We start from the raw sequence: 13,364 nt of genomic DNA, 5'->3' as shown, positions 1-13,364 counted from the left end.
TAGGGGTGCAGCAAGTTCTAGGGCACAAATCTTCAGTACTATTGCCAGAATATTGTCAAGACCCATAGCCTTTGCAGTATCCAGTGCCTTCAGCCATTTCTTGATATCATTGTGGAGTGAATCGAATTGGCTGAAGATTGGCATCTGTGATGCTAGGGACCTCCGGAGGTTGGCTGACTTCACCTGTCACCCTTTATACAGCCTCCCACCGCTTGTCCAAGACAGCTGTTCACAAAGCTAAGCAAGTTTTGAGCGGTTGATCAAAATGCCCACTGCCGACAACTCATGGGTCCAGTTCCAGCCACATATCTCATGCAAATTGCAGGCAGCCATAAAATTTGACTTATTTATATATGTGCAATTTACATTAGAAAGTGAGCCTGGAGCCTTTGCGTACACAAGGCAAGGTGAGCCCTTGTCGCTGCCAAACACCCAAATCACCCCAAAAAGCTCAAACAAACCCACGTGACAGAAGGCACAAGCACGTGATAAATCATTTTATTTTAGTTATGTAAGCCTTATCATCAAATAAATGACTGTTCCCATAAGCGTGAACTGTCATTCGAAAGGGTGGGTCCCTGATAATTTACAGTTGAACAGTTGGACAGGGTTGTGGAATAAAACGAAGAGTTAGGCATGTCCAAGAGCTGACGCTACTTCTTCTTGGGCAGGGCAATTGTGACGAGTTCGTACACAACATAGGCTGCACCTGAAAACGAGAAAAAAATTCTGTGATCACATATGAGCACTTAAAAAAATCAGCAATACTGTAGGCTTTTCCAGCACAAACACAAGTCAATTTACCAAATGCATAGAACGTTTTCCTCCATCTCTGCTTTTATGTTGGGTATTGTTGACATTTCCCCTTCTTTCCCAACCCCCAATTTCTCTGCCACCCATCAAACCCGACCATTGGTCTCAGGTCACTACCAGTCCTGCTCCCAGTTTGAGCACTGGATTCTACACAAGAGCAGCCCATGGAACAGCATTCCACTACCACCACCAACCCCCCACCCCCCCACTCCCGCCCCACCACCCCATTCCCAACTCTCCTGTGAAGCAAATCGTGGTTCCCATGAGTTGGGGGCCACAATCCAAAAGGTCGATGGCCTAGGGGCTCCTGGCGCGAATGATTTCCACCCTCAAACTTAGGGGGGCTCCAATGCACCACATGCTTTATTTTATCCCCCTACATCTGTTTTCTGACACACTGGTTCCAGAAGCAATTCTAACCAGCAAGCTTTCCCCATCATCTGCCTGCGTGTTAACCTGCAGCTGCACAGGGAATTGACTCTATACTAGGCTCTATGCACCTTGGATGAGCTCACCAGGTCCTGGTTAGCAGGGACCCGAGTCTCATGTTGCAGCGGCTAACTTATGCAGAATTTGTATTTTTACATAGACTTAAATCTCATCACAAATGGAATCTCCTCCTCTTCTAATGCCGACTATTACCGGGCCACGAGGGTTTTGGGATTCCTCTTGTACCTTAGAGAGTGGGTTATGCTTCATGCTTGAACTGAGACAATGAGAGCTGGCTGGTCGTTCGGCCCTTGGGGGCAAGGAGGCGGTGTTGGGAGTTCACAGTCATGCCCATTGCTCTTCTTACCTGATGCCCACATCCTTTCAAATCCCAGGGTGGGCTACTGGATAGGAGCCAATGCCTTTACTGACTAGGACATGCTGAGGGAGATCAGTATGTTTCAAAATGAGTACCAAGTACCCCTTACCCGCAACAGTGAGGCCCATGGTTAGCCTGTAGAGCACAGCATCCATCACACCGCCTTTTAAGTGAATCGGCATCCCATTGTCCTCCTAAAACAAAATGGAGTCACTGAAAGTGCAGTCCCAGCTGTGCTTTGCCAATACCTGCATTAGGAAAGCAGCCCGAACAAGCCAAACCTACAGCTGCTGTCTGTGATCGAGATACTGACCCAAATTCCTGACACACAGGTTTCCATGGTACAGCAGGTACACCAGAGTTCAGAGAGAATAAGGTGAAAAACCAGCTGTTTGTGTAAACGGGACAGGAGAAGGGACCGCCTGCCCACACTGCATAGCAGAGCGGGGTGGGAAGGGCAGGAGAAGTCACAGTGGAGCCAAGTTCAGGGCAAGGTGGAGCAGAGATGGCAGGTTTGGAGAAGTGGGGGAATATGGGGCAAAAGGCACATGAATCATATCAGCGACTAATTCCAATCTCTGGGGCGCCATCCCTTCCAAATCACAAGGCTTCTTCTGTTTCACACACACTTCAGAGCACAAGTCACTTACATCCTGAGTCAGGCAGGTTATATTTTCAGTACCATTCACTGTTGTAGAGATCCCATGACTACATATTGCTGAGACTGTCAGTCAGGTAATGCAATTAATGTCACAGTGCACAGAAAACTAGATTTAAAGCTGCCTGATCTGTATTACCTCACTGAGACAAAGAAACCCATATCTCACTCTCAGACATTTGCTATTGGGACCGAGCCACTAGGTGCGGCGAGGAGAGCTCTGCAGCTCCATTTCCCAAGAGGAGGAGGAGTGTGGAGTAAGGTCCAGTCTCTGCTCAAACCAACAGCATAGCTGAGCAAACACTCAGGCAAGGAACCAAAGTCATGTATCTTTGTAATGGGGAGAAACAAGCAGCTGTGGAGCGTGTGTCCATACAGAAATTACAAAAAGCACAGATATATAAAGCAATAAAAAAGCTAATGGGACTTCATTTCAAGAGGGCTGGTATACAAAGGGATGGTTGATAAGTTACAGTTGTATAGAGCTCTTGTTAGAGCACATCTGGAGCACTGCATTCAGTTTTGGGCCCTGCACTGCAGGAAGGGTAAGTTGACCTTGGAGGTTGTGCCATGCAGACTCAGAGTAATTCCGAGGCTTTAAGGGTTAAATTCAGAGGACAGGCTGCATAAACTTGGTTTGTATCCCCTTGAGTTTAGAAGGATGATCTGATCGATGTGCTTAAAATCGAAAGGGATTTGACAGGGTAGATTTGGAAAAACTTTCTTCTGATGGGGGGGAATAGGGATCACAGTATCTTATCAGTGCAGGAGGCTATTCAGCCCATTGAGTCTGCACTGGCTCTCACCTAGCCTCCCCCTACCTTATCCTTGTAACCTTGCACATTCTCTTTACAGGTAGCAATCCAATTCCCTTTTGAATACCTCAATATAACCTGCCTCCACCACCCTCTCAGGAAGTTTGTTCCAGACTCCAACCACCCTCTGGGTGAAAAATGTTTTCCTCACATCACAGTTACTCCTTTTACCAGTTATTATGAATCTGTACCCTCTAGTTCTTGATATTCTCTTGAGTGGGAACAGTTTCTCACTATTTACCCTGTCCAAACCCCTCAGGATCTTGAATACCTCTAGCAAGTCTCCTCTCAGCCTTCTTTTCTCCAAGGAAAACAGTCCCAACCTCTCCAATCTATCCTCATAGCTACAGTTCTTTGTCTCTGGAATCATTCTTGTGAATCTCCTCTGTGCTCTCTCCAATGCCTTCACATCCTTCCTCAAGTATGGCACCCAGAACTGGACACAGTATGCCAGATGAGGTCTAACTAGGGTCTTATACAAGTGCAAGATGACCTCCTTACTCTTGTACTCAATGCCCCATTAATAAAGCCTAAGATACTATATGCTTTATTAACTGCTCTCTCAAAATGCTCTGTCATCTTCAATGACCTATGTACGTATACACCGAGGTCCCTCTGTTTCTGCACCTCCTTTAGAGGCTCTCCCTTTATTTTATACTGTCTCACCATACTTTCCTGCCAAAACAAATCACCTCAGTTCCCTGCATTGAACTTCATCTGCCACTTGTCTCTCTACCATGTCTATGTCCTTTCGAAATTCAAGACTATCCCCATCACAGTTGACATTTCCAATCTTTGTATCATCTGCAAATTTTGAAATCATGCCCTGCACACCAGTCTGGGTCATTAATATATATCATGAAGAGCAAGAGTCCCAACACTGACCCTGGCAACTCAACTACAAACCTTCCTCCCATCTGAAAAAGTCATTTATCACTACTCTGTTTCCCGTCACTCAGCCAATTTCTTGTCCAAGTGAAACAAAAATAAAAATAGCTGGAAAAACTCAGCAGGTCTGACAGCATCTGTGGAGAGGAAGACAGTTAATGTTTCGCGTCTGACTCTTTATCAGAACGCGAAACATTAACTGTGTTCCTCTCTGCAGATGCTGTCAGGCATGCTGAGTTTTTCCAGCTATTTTTACTTTTGTTTAAGATTTCCAGCATCCGCAGTATTTTGCTTTTTTCTTATCCAAATGCTTACTCTCCCTTTTATACCATGACCTAGAATTTTGCTCACAAGTCTGTTGTGTGGCACTTTATCAAAGCCTTTTGAAACTCCATATACACCACATCAACAGCATTTCCTTTAATCAATCTTCTGTTACTTCCTCAAAAAACTCCAGCAAGTTAGTTAAACATGATTTCCCCTTGATGAATCCAAGCTGGCTTTCCTTAATTATCCTGCACTTGTCTAAGTGATTACTGATTTTATCCCATATTATAGTTTCCAGAAGTTTCCCTACCACTGAAGTCAGACTGACTGGCCTGTAGTTGCCAGCTTTATTCTTGCACCCCTTTTTGAACAAGGATGTAACATTCACAGTTCTCCAGTCATTTGGCACCTCCCGTGTCTAAGGAAGACTGGAAGATTATCACTCGTGCCCCTGCAATTTCCACTCCCAATTCCCTTCGTACCCTTGGATGCATCTCATTTGGTCCATGTACCTTAGCAAGGAGGGCATAACTTTAAATTTTGAGCTAGGCCATTTAGGAGTGAAACTTGAAGCACTATTTCACAGAGTGGTGAAAGTCTGGAACTCTGCCCCCTAAAAGGCTGTCGACACTGGTGGTGGGCCAGACAACAGGGGACTTCAAGAACGAAACTGATATATTTTAGATGGGTAAGGGATAAGGTGTAATGATTGGCAAGTGGAGTTGAGATACAGATCAGCCACCATCTGATTGAAAGGTGGAACAAGCTCAGGGGGCTGAATGACCTCCTGTCCCTCAGAGTGACACCAAGGCATTGTGCTGGCTACAATCAAAGGATCACCTAAGATATTACACTAAATGTGGTCTGTTTCTGCAAGTTGTCAGGCAACTCAGCTCAGCATGGTAGTGTGCAACAAATGTGGCAGCATGTCCTGTGTCTCTGCAAGGTACTTTAATGGTGCACTCTAAAACGCTACACTTACTGCATTTTCAAAGACTCGTCTCTCAAAAGATATCCCTTGCCCTTTACTCCTGAAGTCTAGCACTATAAAGGCCAACTCACAGCCATAAAATAGCTTAAAAACAACTCATTCTTAAAACAAGGTGTGTGAGCTGCATGAGCTTTGAAATCTGAAACTGAACAGGCACCACTGATGCTTCCTTTAAACCCTTGACTCAATAAAAACAAAGTTCACCGTGGAGTTGAATAATGCTCCCTTGTATTTCTCCTGGCCAGAGTGCAAGACAAAGCCCATTACCTGACAAGACCATCATGTTCTCATCTCTCACCTCAAACTCCTACATAAAATCAATAGAGTCAACATGTTGCATGGCTGGAACAGGCCATTCAGCCCCTCCAGCTTGCAGCAGTGATTTTTTTTTTTCTCCACAAGTTACTCAAGTCTAATCCCAAACTCCTGGATCGCTTCTCATACCCTTCAACGTCACAAATTAAAACAAAAAATGCTGGAAATGCTCAGTTGGTCGGGCAGCATCTGCGGAGAGAAAGAGAGTTAACGTTTCAGGTCAAGGTGACCTTTCATCAGAACTGTGAACTGCAAAGTGTATTCTGATCAAAGGTCACCTTGTCCTGAAATGCTAACTCTGTTTCCCATTCCACAGATGCTGCCCGATCAGCTATTTCCAGCATCCTGTTTTTAATTTCAGATTTCCAGTGTCTGCAGTATTTTGCTTTTGTATTAACCTTTTAATATCCCACCCTGACTAATTCCACTCTCTGCCCACTTCCCATAGCCTTTAACACCTCGCCCTCCAGTAACTGATTCCCTTTTAGAAAGAATCCCTGGACTCTATTCTGTAGAACAGAATTCAACATTCTAACCCAACTGAGTAAAGGAGTTTTCTAACTTCCCCTTAAATTCTGCAATCACATTGTTTATATGCTCCCATTGCCTTGGAGAATGGTGTCATTGCACCTAACTGGAAGGTGAAGACTAGGCTGATGCAACTAGCAATGCACTGTCCAAACCATCGAGCATCTAGCAAATTACTGCTCGCTCAGATCCTTCTCTGGATGAACAGCTTCCATTCACTCCATATCAGAGGCCACAGAATAGATGGCAACCTTGGCTTTTCAAGCTGCCATGTGATAAGGCTCCAGAGAATGGTGACTCTGCTTCATCGATTCTCCTGAGCTGTCATTACACTGATTTGTTGGTCCTCCCCTTCATCCTTGTCAATGCTGTGACAATTGAGTGCATGCTCCGGTTATGATTAAGAGCAGCTGATACGAACTGGGGAAAGGCTAGGGTATATATACAAGAACCAGTGTGAGGAGAAACTATGGAAGGGAAAAGTAATCTGCACTTATGTTATACAGGGTTTTGTGAGCTGGGTTTACTGGGTTCGCAAACTCGAGGTACCCCAGAATCAGGAAAGTCTGAGGGCAAGGGCCACCTTTACAATCCAATTAATGAGGCTTCATCCCACACCACAATAAGTGATGGGTTTGCCAGAGATGCTCACATCCCATGAATGAATAATTAAGAAGTTTGTGGATGAGGAATCATCCATTTTTCCACTCTCTGGAGTCACCTCTCAGCATAGTTTTAAAACTTTTGCATACAAGCTCGGTCAGAAGACAGACATTTTCTAGCCCATTTTGCAAGATTTGAGCCCTCAGTTCAAGCAGTGACTGAGAAGTTCCTCTGCTTATTAATAAACACAAACACTGCAATCATTGTGTCATTGACATTACACAACTTCCCACAAGTGTTGTTCAAGTGACTGCACTTCCCGCTAGCCACTGATTTCCCAGTTGAACTTGACATGACTTAGATGGTATGGAAAGAACTGCAGAAAATGCTTCAGCTGTAAAATCCAAAGAGGAGACAGTCTTGGCCTGCTTTCAAACCTTTAGGGCAGCAGAGGCAAAAATCGCAAATGCAGAACTAAAAAGATAAGGGAGGGTCAGGTGGGGCAGATTTTCAACTTCGCTGTCTGGGTATTACCCTGGAAGAACAGTTCACCTAGCCATGATAGACCTGGCCTGATTTTCATCCCATTGTTTTTAACTACAAAAAGTAGGATCTATAAAGGGTGATGACCCACTCCACCAGGTTATCACATTGGGACGAGCAGCCCCCATCTGTCCTACAAAATCCTCCCCTACCATGTCCTACAAGCTGCCTTTTACCGATCTACAGCCCAGGATAAATCCAGGAAACTAAGTTGACTATGGTAAACTGCTGCTTTTTAAATCAAGTTTTCAGTCAGCTGCCCTAATATCCCCCTTTGTGGCTCAATGCCAATTCTCTCCGTTCCTGTGAAACACTTTGGGGAGTTTTGCTATGTTAAAGGCACTATATAAATGAAGGGTGTTATTGCTCTGCAGAATGCAGCAGCTCATGCTCAGGTACACTCCCATTGAGAGTCAATGGCTCAAGCAGATGCCTATTCTGGGTGAAGATCAGCAAGCTGCTTCATTCATCAAAGGCAAACCTGGCCCTACTCTTATCCAACACACACACACACATTCTTCCAGCAGAGACAACAATCGGGAAAACAGTGCAGGGAGGGTTAATGGACTGTGCTGGTACATAAAATGTTATCGACCCGTGAGGGGGCTGCAATGTGGAAACGTGCAAACTACTGCCTAAGAGTCCGCAGAAATACCCAAAGATGGGTCGGTCAATGCTCAGAATTAACCATATGAGATATTCTAGTCATTAAAAATACAGAGCACGAGGGCAACTCAATTATTTGCTGGTAGTGCATTGTTCACAAAAGACTAGCTCAAGCAACACCCTAGGAGACTTTGGCTAGCATTCTTTAGCTGAAGAATACGAGCAATTGACTTGGTTATGTTTGAAGTGCACCTTGCTGGTAATTCGCTTAGTCAGCCAACAATGCTATTTATTGGCATGCAGCCTGTAAGCAAAGCTTGAACACAAAACAAATTCGCATGGTAACTACTGACCATATCTGCAGCCAACAATTTGTCTGTTGGAAGCTCAAAACTTCAACTCATTTCTTCAAAAAGGGAAAAAAAAATCAAGAATTCACTTTGGAAAAAGTACAGATGCCTTGAAAATAAAGCTAAAATTTTAAAGAGCACATATACACGTTAAAATTACTCAGATTAAAGTTCAATAGTATTTGAGTGCAACACTGTCTGTAAAGATTGATAAAGTTTATCCAGTGAATTTCCCAATTTACATTAATCCTTATGGAAGTTGACAGTTAACCCAGCCTGAATCCAATCTACTTCCCATGTTGGATGAGCCTGTATATACAGTAAGGGATGGTTTACGCTTTATTATAGAATGTTTTAGCTATCTCAAAGTCAATTTCATCCTTTTTTAAGATTGCCCTCTAGTATTTTTTAAATGAAAAGCAAATATTTCTGAGTTTCAGAATTGTTAACTTAAAGCACAACAGTGGCCACTGTTTGAATCCTGCAGATCTGATGAACAGTCTTATTAGCTTCTGCTGACTATGAAATGACTAAAATCATGTCCAAATCTACAGATCTTACTGTGGCACTTATTCTGTTTAAACATGGGGCAAAGAAATCTAAGACCTGCAGTTGATGTACAGCAAAGGGAGGTCACATTCCCCATCACAGCTGTCTGAAACTGTATTGCAATTATTGGCAAGAATTGAGTACTTTACTCACATTTTGAGATACAGTATGTCAGTAACAAGGCATGATGTGGTAAGTTCAGCATGCTTGGCAGGACTTTGGACAAAAGTCTCAAAGCTCTACACCTTTTGGGTTTTCCTGACCTCACGCCTAGGCCTGTTTTGGACTAAATGATAGATATTGATTACCAAGATTAGTTAATAACACTTACTGTTGTCATGTGGCTACCAGGATGGCAGAAGGCAAACTAGATAGATCGAGTCTTTTCTTGTTTAGCAATTCCTATTTAATGGCACTTGAAGCAGGAATCAACTTCAGTTTCCACATTTAGCATACAAAATAATCGGAAAAATGATTAAATGCTCGCTGTTTCAGTTGCACTCAGATGACCTGCATTAACTGCACACATCTGTGAACGCATTTAAAATGCAAGATATCAGCAGCAGCAATGAGTGTCAAAAAGCTCTATGCAGAGCTCAGATGCCTGAAGTAGCCCACCCGGGAACATACAGGTCACTCACCTGGAATATCTTCTGCTTCTCAGGAACCCTATTCTCCACTCGCCTGCGGACTGCAGTGCTGAAGGTTCGCTGTGAAAGCTGCTGAAAAGCCTGGGGGTAGGGGTGATTGGGTCAAGGGGGTGCGAAGGAGAGAAACAAAGGAACATTGAAATATAACTTCCCAAATGGACAATATATAACTAGCTGAGTGTGAAGGAAAGCACCATTCGACACACAAATGATGAACTGGCATTTAATTGTCACTTTTGCACTCCTTGGTGCATCTCAGAGCACTTCACTACCAACTGATTACTTTTGGACTGCAGTCAGTCATGTAGGTAACAAGCCCTAACAAAGTCCAATAAACAGCAAGTGAGGCGAGTGGCAAATTAATGTAGCTATTTGTGCATTTTATTGAGTGATGTACCAAAGGCAAGTTTGAAAATTAATCTCCAAAATTCCAGCACACATGGTTAGCTGAATGGCTCCAAGACAGATACCCAGAACAGTCCACACTGGACCACAGAACAAGGGCTTTTAGCAGCACACATATACTTAGCTTCAGCAAGGGCCACAGAGCATGCCAGACATGGTTATTTGGAGACATGGCCAAGACCAGCTATGATGACCAAACCGACAAAAAGAAAATTAAAAAGCTGCAGGCACTGGAAATCTGAAACGGGAAGAGGAAAGAATTGGAAACACACTGAGTTAGACAACATCGGGTCAGGAAAATGGAAATGGCAGCACTCTGGGTACGGGCCCTTCTTCCCAATGCTGACTGACCAGCCACAAACAGTCCATCAGCCCACAGGCTCATATTCCCAAACCCAAAAGCTCAGAAAAAAAAGAGGAAATAAAGTGAAAGCACTTCTCAAGTTCACATTTCCACATTCCAGATATTGAAATGATAAATATTTTCGATATCTATGTGCTTAGATGTTGTCTTTATACCAAGATATTAACTAATGGAACATAATCAAATGCATAGATATATGAAAATTAATATCAGAACATAATTATAAGATTAGTTATATAAGTCCCAAAGGTAAGTAGCAGGAGTAGGCCATTCGGCCCATCGAGTCAGTTTTGACAGTCAATAAGATCATGGCTGATACGATTGTGGTCTTGACCTCACTTTCCTACCCGTCTCCCATAACCCTCTACTCCCTTGTTGATCAAAAATCTGTCTAACTCAGTCTTGAATATATTTAATCACCCAAGCTCCACTGCTGCTCTCTGGCAGAGAATTCCAAAGATTAACAACCCTCAGAGAAGAAACTCCTCATCTCAAAAGACTTCTTATTTTGAAACTGTGTTCCCCTAGTTCTAGATTCCCCCACAAGGAGAAATATCTTCTCAGCATCTAACTTCTCATTCTTCTAAACTCCAATGGGTATAGTCTCAACCTTTCCTCATAAGACACCTTCATCTTAGGAATCAGCCTAGTGAACGTTCTCTGAACTGTTTCCGATGTATGTATATCATTCCATGGCAATGGAGATCAGTTATATTATCTGGTACTTTGATATCATATGTTGCATTTACTTATACTGGAGATATACATCCAGGTATATAGATGCACTAACACTTATAGAGCCATGTCAAATATACAGATATAATCTGGGCTTGAGCACAATTTCAAATCTTGCAGATAAATCAAAACCCAAATGTAGTAAACAGAATGGAGGATAGTAACAGATGTCATGTGTCGGACACAGGCACAGTGGTGAAATGGACAGACACATGGCAGATAAAATATAATACAGCAAAACATGAAGTAGAAAGAAACGAGAGGCAAGATAAATTAAATGGTACAACTTAAAAGCGGATGCAGGAGCAGAGACACCCGCGAGTGTACATACATAAATTTTTGACAGGCTGTTAAAAAAGCAGACAGGATCCTCGGTTTTCTACACAGCCAAAGATGTCACGCTAAATTTTTTACAAATTAGTGGTCCGGACTCAGCTGGGACAGCGTGTTCAGCTCTGGGCTGAACATTTCAAGGATGTCAAGGCCTTAGGGAGGGTGCAAGATTTGTGCAAAAAAGAGGTGCTGGGGCGCAGGCCTTCAGTTACATTGGTACACCAGACATGCTGGGATTGTTGCCCTTCAAGCACAGGAAAGAAGACTTGCTAAATATGTTCAAAATCATGAAAAGCTGTGCCACAACAAACTTCCAGTTAAAAGAGGCTTATAAACCAAAGGGCACAGATTAAAGGTGTTTGGCAACTGAAGAAGAGTCAAGAGGCAAATTGTTTGGATATGGAATGCAGTGTCTGAAAGGAAGTAGATTCAATGATAACGTTCAAGAGGCTTGTTGGGTAAATGCTTGAAAAGGAAACATATCCAGGGCTATGGGGAAATAGGGTGCAGGAAATAATGGAGCTGCTCTTCTAAAGAGCACGCACAGGCATAAAGGGCCGAATGACCTAACTTGGTGCTGCATCGATATATAAATTATTGATGAACCTCTCCCTCCGGAATATTTATCTATCATGTGATCTCAGTCTATATTTACAGGCTGCGTGCCAGCTTCTATCATTTACTTTCGGCCTAAAGCTGCCCTTCGGCAATGGGGGAGGGGGGAAGGAGGCAGCGGCCGTTATTGCCCGGCCTCACCGCCCCCGCAGCAGCCTCCCTGGGGATCCAGCCTCTTGGACAGGACCAGTGGCCAAGGCCAAAGGATGGAAGCCGGGCAGCATCTTCCTCCTCCTCCTCTTCCTCTATCTCTATCTCTATCCCCACCCCCACCCCCACCCCCACCCAAACGGGGCGTCTCTCTTTTTCCCTACCCCACCCTCCCCAACGGGTCTCACATCCCCCTCACCCGCAGGCCCCGCACTCCCAGGCCGCTCATATCGCTCCAACTTCCCTCAAGGACAAACGCCGGACCACAATGCACCGCCTCTACCGGGTGTGAAACATGTGACCGGAAGCTTCGGTCGACGTCACATACGGATTCTTCCCGTCGTGATTGGCGGGGGCGCGGTCGCAGACCCACGTGGTCCTAATCGCTACCACCCCCACCCTCCATTGGCCGAGCCGTAGCGTCACTGATGACGCTAGTGGGCGGGCCGCCAGCTGAACGTGACCCCGGCGATAGTCGGAGCGGCCAAAAAAATCACTGCGAAGCCCGTCTCCGTGGCCTCAGAGGGGAACACTCTCAACTCTGAATCAGAAACTTGTGGGTCATCACCTATTCCGAAAAGCTGAACACCAAAGACAGGCCCGCACTGCATTGCAGTGCTGAGGGAGTGCCGCACTGTCGGAGGATCAGTGCTGAACGTTTGTTGCACTGTCAGAGGGTCAGTAGCGAGGGAGTGCTGCACTGTGAGAGGGTCAGCAGCGAGGGAGTGCTGCACTGTGAGAGGGTCAGCAGCGAGGGAGTGCTGTACTGTGAGAGGGTCAGCAGCGAGGGAGTGCTGCACTGTGAGAGGGTCAGCAGCGAGGGAGTGCTGCACTGTGAGAGGGTCAGCAGCGAGGGAGTGCTGCACTGTGAGAGGGTCAGCAGCGAGGGAGTGCTGCACTGTGAGAGGGTCAGCAGCGAGGGAGTGCTGCACTGTGAGAGGGTCAGCAGCGAGGGAGTGCTGCACTGTGAGAGGGTCAGCAGCGAGGGAGTGCTGCACTGTGAGAGGGTCAGCAGCGAGGGAGTGCTGCACTGTGAGAGGGTCAGCAGCGAGGGAGTGCTGCACTGTGAGAGGGTCAGCAGCGAGGGAGTGCTGCACTGTGAGAGGGTCAGCAGCGAGGGAGTGCTGCACTGTGAGAGGGTCAGCAGCGAGGGAGTGCTGCACTGTGAGAGGGTCAGCAGCGAGGGAGTGCTGCACTGTGAGAGGGTCAGCAGCGAGGGAGTGCTGCACTGTGAGAGGGTCAGCAGCGAGGGAGTGCTGCACTGTGAGAGGGTCAGCAGCGAGGGAGTGCTGCACTGTGAGAGGGTCAGCAGCGAGGGAGTGCTGCACTGTGAGAGGGTCAGCAGCGAGGGAGCACTGTGCCGTCAGAAGGTCGGCAG

At 45.4% G+C, this 13,364-nt stretch overlaps 1 protein-coding gene across 1 annotated transcript; it reads right to left on the bottom strand.

Annotated features, from left to right (window-relative positions):
- Window positions 1–482: 482 nt before the first annotated feature.
- On the bottom strand, window positions 483–12,310 carry LOC121272663 (cytochrome c oxidase subunit 7A2, mitochondrial). The gene is made up of 4 exons (XM_041179371.1): window positions 12,186–12,310; window positions 9,376–9,465; window positions 1,731–1,815; window positions 483–709 (listed from the first exon to the last, which is right to left on the bottom strand). Exons 1-4 carry the CDS (start codon window positions 12,213–12,215, stop codon window positions 654–656), a joined length of 261 nt encoding a protein of 86 aa, XP_041035305.1. The 5' UTR covers window positions 12,216–12,310; the 3' UTR covers window positions 483–653.
- Window positions 12,311–13,364: the final 1,054 nt, after the last annotated feature.

This window comes from Carcharodon carcharias, chromosome 2 (genome assembly GCF_017639515.1).
Source record: "Carcharodon carcharias isolate sCarCar2 chromosome 2, sCarCar2.pri, whole genome shotgun sequence".
NCBI classification, from domain to species: Eukaryota; Metazoa; Chordata; class Chondrichthyes; order Lamniformes; family Lamnidae; genus Carcharodon; species Carcharodon carcharias.
Note: the sequence above shows the minus strand (reverse complement) of the source record. Positions and strands in the feature narration are given on the sequence as shown.